Source organism: Notothenia rossii (genome assembly GCF_949606895.1).
Source record: "Notothenia rossii genome assembly, chromosome: 1".
In the NCBI taxonomy this organism is placed as follows: domain Eukaryota; kingdom Metazoa; phylum Chordata; class Actinopteri; order Perciformes; family Nototheniidae; genus Notothenia; species Notothenia rossii.
The window spans coordinates 869,840-878,625 of record NC_136912.1 but is presented as its reverse complement, the minus strand read 5'-3'; the positions used below and the strand labels follow the sequence as shown (position 1 = coordinate 878,625).

General features: G+C 46.0%; 1 protein-coding gene across 3 annotated transcripts in view; it reads left to right on the top strand.

Moving 5' to 3' along the window:
* Positions 1-8,786, top strand: part of pla2g6 (phospholipase A2, group VI (cytosolic, calcium-independent)) — a 37,116-nt gene that overhangs the window by 24,937 nt on the left and 3,393 nt on the right. For 2 of the 3 annotated variants that reach the window (XM_079655594.1, XM_079655592.1), the window contains 5 exons: positions 4,246-4,382; positions 6,883-6,960; positions 7,213-7,367; positions 7,456-7,507; positions 7,662-7,777. In XM_079655594.1, the coding sequence (XP_079511720.1) occupies positions 4,246-4,382; positions 6,883-6,960; positions 7,213-7,367; positions 7,456-7,507; positions 7,662-7,777 (538 nt within the window). The remainder of the gene's footprint in view (positions 1-4,245; positions 4,383-6,882; positions 6,961-7,212; positions 7,368-7,455; positions 7,508-7,661; positions 7,778-8,786) is intronic. The other variant, XM_079655593.1, reaches the window with a different exon arrangement.

Sequence of the window (8,786 nt, the reverse complement as noted above, 5' to 3'; positions counted from 1 at the left end):
GTCTCTTCTACATCAACATGTGTCCCCTCTTCCTCATGTCTCTTCTACATCAACATGTGTCCCCTCTTCTTCATGTCTCTTCTACATCAACATGTGTCCCCTCTCTTCATGTCTCTTCTACATCAACATGTGTCCCCTCTTCTTCATGTCTCTGCTACATCAACATGTGCCCCTCTTCTCCATGTCTCTTCTACATCAACATGTGTCCCCTCTTCTCATGTCTCTTCTACATCAACATGTGTCCCCTCTTCTCATGTCTCTTCTACATCAACATGTGTCCCCTCTTCTCATGTCTCTTCTACATCAACATGTGTCCCCTCTTCTCATGTCTCTTCTACATCAACATGTGTCCCCTCTTCTCATGTCTCTTCTACATCAACATGTGTCCCCTCTTCTCATGTCTCTTCTACATCAACATGTGTCCCCTCTTCTCATGTCTCTTCTACATCAACATGTGTCCCCTCTTCTTCATGTCTCTTCTACATCAACATGTGTCCCCTCTTCTCATGTCTCTTCTACATCAACATGTGTCCCCTCTTCTCATGTCTCTTCTACATCAACATGTGTCCCCTCTTCTTCATGTCTCTTCTACATCAACATGTGTCCCCTCTTCTCATGTCTCTTCTACATCAACATGTGTCCCCTCTTCTCATGTCTCTTCTACATCAACATGTGTCCCCTCTTCTTCATGTCTCTTCTACATCAACATGTGTCCCCTCTTCTCATGTCTCTTCTACATCAACATGTGTCCCCTCTTCTTCATGTCTCTTCTACATCAACATGTGTCCCCTCTTCTTCATGTCTCTTCTACATCAACATGTGTCCCCTCTTCTCATGTCTCTTCTACATCAACATGTGTCCCCTCTTCTTCATGTCTCTTCTACATCAACATGTGTCCCTCTTCTCATGTCTCTTCTACATCAACATGTGTCCCCTCTTCTCATGTCTCTTCTACATCAACATGTGTCCCTCTTCTCATGTCTCTTCTACATCAACATGTGTCCCCTCTTCTCATGTCTCTTCTACATCAACATGTGTCCCCTCTTCTTCATGTCTCTTCTACATCAACATGTGTCCCCTCTTCTCATGTCTCTTCTACATCAACATGTGTCCCCTCTTCTTCATGTCTCTTCTACATCAACATGTGTCCCCTCTTCTCCATGTCTCTTCTACATCAACATGTGTCCCCTCTTCCTCATGTCTCTTCTACATCAACATGTGTCCCCTCTTCTTCATGTCTCTTCTACATCAACATGTGTCCCCTCTTCTCCATGTCTCTTCTACATCAACATGTGTCCCCTCTTCTTCATGTCTCTTCTACATCAACATGTGTCCCCTCTTCTCCATGTCTCTTCTACATCAACATGTGTCCCCTCTTCTTCATGTCTCTTCTACATCAACATGTGTCCCCTCTTCTCCATGTCTCTTCTACATCAACATGTGTCCCCTCTTCTTCATGTCTCTTCTACATCAACATGTGTCCCCTCTTCTCCATGTCTCTTCTACATCAACATGTGTCCCCTCTTCTCCATGTCTCTTCTACATCAACATGTGTCCCCTCTCTTCATGTCTCTTCTACATCAACATGTGTCCCCTCTTCTCCATGTCTCTTCTACATCAACATGTGTCCCCTCTCTTCATGTCTCTTCTACATCAACATGTGTCCCCTCTCTTCATGTCTCTTCTACATCAACATGTGTCCCCTCTTCTCCATGTCTCTTCTACATCAACATGTGTCCCCTCTTCTCCATGTCTCTTCTACATGTCTCTTCTACATCAACATGTGTCCCCTCTTCTCCATGTCTCTTTCTACATCAACATGTGTCCCCTCTTCTCCATGTCTCTTCTACATCAACATGTGTCCCCTCTTCTTCATGTCTCTTCTACATCAACATGTGTTCCCTCTTCTCCATGTCTCTTCTACAACAACATGTGTCCCTCTTCTCCATGTCTCTTCTACATCAACATGTGTCCCCTCTCCTTCATGTCTCTTCTACATCAACATGTGTCCCTCTCTCCATGTCTCTTCTACATCAACATGTGTCCCCTCTCCTTCATGTCTCTTCTACATCAACATGTGTCCCCTCTCCTTCATGTCTCTTCTACATCAACATGTGTCCCCTCTTCTCCATGTCTCTTCTACATCAACATGTGTCCCCTCTTCTCCATGTCTCTTCTGCATCAACATGTGTCCTCTCTTCTTCATGTCTCTTCTACATCAACATGTGTCCCCTCTTCTTCATGTCTCTTCTACATCAACATGTGTCCCCTCTTCTTCATGTCTCTTCTACATCAACATGTGTCCCCTCTTCTTCATGTCTCTTCTACATCAACATGTGTCCCCTCTTCTCCATGTCTCTTCTACATCAACATGTGTCCCCTCTTCTTCATGTCTCTACATCAACATGTGTCCCCTCTTCTCCATGTCTCTTCTACATCAACATGTGTCCCCTCTTCTCCATGTCTCTTCTGCATCAACATGTGTCCCCTCTTCTTCATGTCTCTTCTACATCAACATGTGTCCCCTCTTCTTCATGTCTCTTCCACATCAACATGTGTCCCCTCTTCTTCATGTCTCTTCTACATCAACATGTGTCCCCTCTTCTTCATGTCTCTTCTACATCAACATGTGTCCCCTCTTCTTCATGTCTCTTCTACATCAACATGGTGTCCCCTCTTCTCCATGTCTCTTCTGCATCAACATGTGTCCCCTCTTCTTCATGTCTCTTCTACATCAACATGTGTCCCCTCTTCTTCATGTCTCTTCCACATCAACATGTGTCCCCTCTTCTTCATGTCTCTTCCACATCAACATGTGTCCCCTCTTCTTCATGTCTCTTCTACATCACCATGTGTCCCCTCTTCTTCATGTCTCTTCTACATCAACATGTGTCCCCTCTTCTTCATGTCTCTTCTACATCAAAATGTGTCCCCTCTTCTTCATGTCTCTTCTACATCAACATGTGTCCCCTCTTCTTCATGTCTCTCTACATCAACATGTGTCCCCTCTTCTTCATGTCTCTTCTACATCAACATGTGTCCCCTCTTCTTCATGTCTCTTCTACATCAACATGTGTCCCCTCTTCTCCATGTCTCTTCTACATCAACATGTGTCCCCTCTTCTTCATGTCTCTTCTACATCAACATGTGTCCCCTCTTCTCCATGTCTCTTCTACATCAACATGTGTCCCCTCTTCTTCATGTCTCTTCTACATCAACATGTGTCCCCTCTTCTTCATGTCTCTTCTACATCAACATGTGTCCCTTCTTCTTCATGTCTCTTCTACATCAACATGTGTCCCCTCTTCTTCATGTCTCTTCTACATCAACATGTGTCCCCTCTTCTTCATGTCTCTTCTACATCAACATGTTGTCCCCTCTTCTTCATGTCTCTTCTACATCAACATGTGTCCCCTCTTCTTCATGTCTCTTCTACATCAACATGTGTCCCCTCTTCTTCGTGTCTCTTCTACATCAACATGTGTCCCCTCTTCTTCATGTCTCTTCTTCATCAACATGTGTCCCCTCTTCTTCATGTCTCTTCTACATCAACATGTGTCCCCTCTTCTTCATGTCTCTTCTACTCAACATGTGTCCCCTCTTCTTCATGTCTCTTCTACATCAACATGTGTCCCCTCTTCTTCATGTCTCTTCTACATCAACATGTGTCCCCTCTTCTTCATGTCTCTTCTACATCAACATGTGTCCCCTCTTCTCCATGTCTCTTCTACATCAACATGTGTCCCCTCTTCTTCATGTCTCTTCTACATCAACATGTGTCCCCTCTGAGATTCTCTCTCTTTTTGATCCATTTCTATAAAAACCTGTCTGAAAATGAGCTGATCAGATTTTGGCCACTTTATGATGTCATAACGATGTTTTGTCTTGTGTAACCATTAGCCAATCAGCAACCAAGGTAATCCCCCCCCCCCCCCCCCCCCCCCCCCCCCCCCCCCCCACCCCCCCCTTATCACCTGAATCTCCTCCTAGAGCACCATTGAGTTCTTTGTAACCCAATCTCTCTCAGAGGGGCGTGGGGAGGGCTCCTTATTTTCATCTAAAGTAACAGACAGAGAATCAGCACTTTGGAAACAGGGCTGAAAACAGAGGGGATTATGGGTAATGCTGCAATGATCTGTTTGGTGTTTCAGCCAATCAGAGACAGGCTCTGGATATATCTGAGACCTGTGACATATTGATGAGAAACAGGATGATAGGGGACCTTTAATGTGTGTTTGTGTGCAGGGTGATGGTGACCAGTGTTTTAGCAGACAGACATCCAGGAGAGCTGCACATCTTCAGGAACTATGACCCCCCCTCCCCCCACAGAGACCCCCCCTACAAGACCACAGCCACCTTCAAACCCCTCACCGTCCCTCAAGGTACTGACACGCCTGTAACCGTGCTGTAGTTCCTTTATAGCCCAACATTAGCCTCCTTTAGCTTAGCGGTGGTGACGTGAAGTCATGTGACCGTGCTGTAGTTCCTTTATAGCCCAACATTAGCCACCTTTACTTTAGCGGTGGAGACGTGAAGTCATGTGACCGTGCTGTAGTTCCTTTATAGCCCAACATTAGCCTCCTTTACTTTAGCGGTGGAGACGTGAAGTCATGTGACCGTGCTGTAGTTCCTTTATAGCCCAACATTAGCCACCTTTACTTTAGCGGTGGAGACGTGAAGTCATGTGACCGTGCTGTAGTTCCTTTATAGCCCAACATTAGCCTCCTTTACTTTAGTGGTGGTGACGTGAAGTCATGTGACCGTGCTGTAGTTCCTTTATAGCCCAACATTAGCCACCTTTACTTTAGCGGTGGAGACGTGAAGTCATGTGACCGTGCTGTAGTTCCTTTATAGCCCAACATTAGCCTCCTTTAGCTTAGCGGTGGAGACGTGAAGTCATGTGACCGTGCTGTAGTTCCTTTATAGCCCAACATTAGCCACCTTTACTTTAGCGGTGGAGACGTGAAGTCATGTGACCGTGCTGTAGTTCCTTTATAGCCCAACATTAGCCTCCTTTAGCTTAGCGGTGGAGACGTGAAGTCATGTGACCGTGCTGTAGTTCCTTTTATAGCCCAACATTAGCCTCCTTTAGCTTAGCGGTGGTGACGTGAAGTCATGTGACCGTGCTGTAGTTCCTTTATAGCCCAACATTAGCCTCCTTTAGCTTAGCGGTGGAGACGTGAAGTCATGTGACCGTGCTGTAGTTCCTTTATAGCCCAACGTTAGCCTCCTTTAGCTTAGCGGTGGTGACGTGAAGTCATGTGACCGTGCTGTAGTTCCTTTATAGCCCAACGTTAGCCTCCTTTAGCTTAGCAGTGGTGACGTGAAGTCATGTGACCGTGCTGTAGTTCCTTTATAGCCCAACAGTAGCCACCTTTAGCTTAGCGGTGGTGACGTGAAGTCATGTGACCGTGCTGTAGTTCCTTTATAGCCCAACATTAGCCTCCTTTAGCTTAGCGGTGGTGACGTAAAGTCATGTGACCGTGCTGTAGTTCCTTTATAGCCCAACATTAGCCACCTTTAGCTTAGCGGTGGTGACGTGAAGTCATGTGACCGTGCTGTAGTTCCTTTATAGCCCAACATTAGCCTCCTTTATCTTAGCGGTGGTGACGTGAAGTCATGTGACCGTGCTGTAGTTCCTTTATAGCCCAACATTAGCCTCCTTTAGCTTAGCGGTGGTGACGTGAAGTCATGTGACCGTGCTGTAGTTCCTTTATAGCCCAACATTAGCCTCCTTTAGCTTAGCGGTGGTGACGTGAAGTCATGTGACCGTGCTGTAGTTCCTTTATAGCCCAACATTAGCCTCCTTTAGCTTAGCGGTGGTAACGTGAAGTCATGTGACCGTGCTGTAGTTCCTTTATAGCCCAACATTAGCCACCTTTAGCTTAGCGGTGGTGACGTGAAGTCATGTGACCGTGCTGTAGTTCCTTTATAGCCCAACATTAGCCTCCTTTAGCTTAGCGGTGGTGACGTGAAGTCATGTGACCGTGCTGTAGTTCCTTTATAGCCCAACATTAGCCTCCTTTAGCTTAGCGGTGGTGACGTGAAGTCATGTGACCGTGCTGTAGTTCCTTTATAGCCCAACATTAGCCTCCTTTAGCTTAGCGGTGGTGACGTGAAGTCATGTGACCGTGCTGTAGTTCCTTTATAGCCCAACATTAGCCACCTTTAGCTTAGCGGTGGTGACGTGAAGTCTTGTGACCGTGCTGTAGTTCCTTTATAGCCCAACATTAGCCTCCTTTAGCTTAGCGGTGGTGACCTGAAGTCATGTGACCGTGCTGTAGTTCCTTTATAGCCCAACATTAGCCACCTTTAGCTTAGCGGTGGTGACGTGAAGTCATGTGACCGTGCTGTAGTTCCTTTATAGCCCAACATTAGCCTCCTTTAGCTTAGCGGTGGTGACGTGAAGTCATGTGACCGTGCTGTAGTCCCTTTATAGCCCAACATTAGCCTCCTTTAGCTTAGCAGTGGTGACGTGAAGTCATGTGACCGTGCTGTAGTTCCTTTATAGCCCAACATTAGCTTTTTACTTCAGAAATCATAAAGTGGTTTTAACATGTGGAGATTATCCTGCTGAAACGTTTATTTGACACAGAGATTATTTCCTTCAATAATCCAAAATCACATGGAGGAATCCCATTGGACCAGGGAGATGCTGCCTTCAGGGTCCAACACAGAAATACATCACTGCATTACTTTGTATGACACGGGTGTTACATTGGTGGTGCAGTGCATCGGTTCTACCACTGGGGGGAGCACTTGACTGGTTTCTGGGCTTGTGTTAGTGTTCGAGACACTGGGAAACTTTTGGTCTGAACTTACACGTCATCGTTTCTGAAGCCGTTGTGTTGTGTCTGAGTGGCGGCCATGTTGTTGTTGCAGGATGGGAGGATGAGGATGTGTTGGTAGTGGGATACACAGAGGAGCCCGCCAGAAAGCGTAGGAAGGTGACGGATGAAGGTGTGTGTGTGTGTGTGTGTGTGTGTGTGTGTGTGTGTGTGTGTGTGTGTGTGTGTGTGTGTGTGTGTGTGTGTGTGTGTGTGTGTGTGTGTGTGTGTGTGTGTGTGTGTGTGTGTGTGTGTGTGTGTGTGTGTGTGTGTGTGTGTGTGTGTGTCATTTGAAAGTAACAAGTTCGTAAGGAGTTTCCTTTGTCGCAGTGAGAACTCCTAAACTCCTAAAAAAAATTATATTTCCTGTCGTTGAATTTCTCAGAGCAGCTGGTGTGGCGCGCCGCCCGATCCAGTGGCGCCGCCCCCACGTATTTCCGACCAATGGGACGCTTCCTGGACGGCGGGCTGCTCGCCAACAACCCCACGCTGGACGCCATGACGGAGATCCATCAGTACAACAAAGCTCTGAAAGCAGAGGTGGGGAACAGACTCCACTTTCTTTATGGATCTTTTAAAGCTTATATGTTTTTATTCTAATATTGAAATATCTGTCTCTTCCTCTCAGGGCCGTGCACAGGAGATCCAGAGGTTGGGGGTGGTGGTCTCCCTCGGTACAGGTGAGACCCTTTATGTCAACATGCAGGATTTTATATTTCTTGTGACATTCACATACATCCAAAAGGTCACATTGCACTTTGAATTGCCTTGTGTTGAAAGATGCTGTGAGAATAACCCTTGCCTGTGAATAACTTCCTGAGTGTCGGTCTGCAGGTAAACCCCCCCAGGTGGTCGTGAACTCGGTGGATGTTTTCCGGCCCTCCAACCCTCTGGAGTTTGCAAAGAGCTTTGTGGGAGCCAAAGAGCTGGGCAAAATGCTGGTGGACTGTGTGGGTACATCCAGAGGGTTCAAGGTCCCCTGTCATCCTGTTTCTCATCAATATATCACAGGTCTCAGATATATCCAAAGCCTGTCTCTGATTGGCTGAAACACCAAACAGATCATTGCAGCATTACCCATAATCCCCTCTGTTTCAGCCCTGTTTCCAAAGTGCTGATTCTCTGTCTGTTACTTTAGATCAGTGGTTCTTTTTCCATCAGACCCCCCCTTTGGAGAAAATCAAAACTCAGGCCCCCTCCCAACACAAATAGTCACCTAATGGGCCAGGTTAACATCTATTAAAATACATCAATATGAACGTGAGCATTCCTTTGAACAGTGATAATAAAACAATGCTCCATAAGTCTGTGTGCTCAAAAAACAAAATACAATTGTGCAATCCCTTTGCTAGAACAAGAAGTTATAATACTTAGCCACTTTGCAATCCGTGCAAAAAAATGAAAAGAAAGGAAATGCTGATATTTGACAAAAGTGTGTCTTATCATTAGTGTCTGCGTGAGCCTGTTTGGCACTGCACATTTCTTCAGAACGGGGCTGCAGGCTCAGTGCGGCACCAGAGATTTCTTTTGGGGGTGCTGTGGGGTAGCTTGACGTTTCATAGAGGGGGGTACCTTGGTTGCTGATTGGCTAATGGTTACACAAGACAAAACATCGTTATGACATCATCAAGTGGCCAAAATCTGATCAGCTCATTTTCAGACAGGTTTTTATAGAAATGGATCAAAAAGAGAGAGAATCTTTGTTCCTGAAACTTTCAGAGTCTCTTTCCACAGAGGGGACACATGTTGATGTAGAAGAGACATGAAGAAGAGGGGACACATGTTGATGTAGAAGAGACATGAAGAAGAGGGGACACATGTTGATGTAGAAGAGACATGAAGAAGAGGGGACACATGTTGATGTAGAAGAGACATGAAGAAGAGGGGACACATGTTGATGTAGAAGAGGCATGGAAAAGAGGGGACACATGTTGATGAAGAAGAGACATGAAGAAGAGG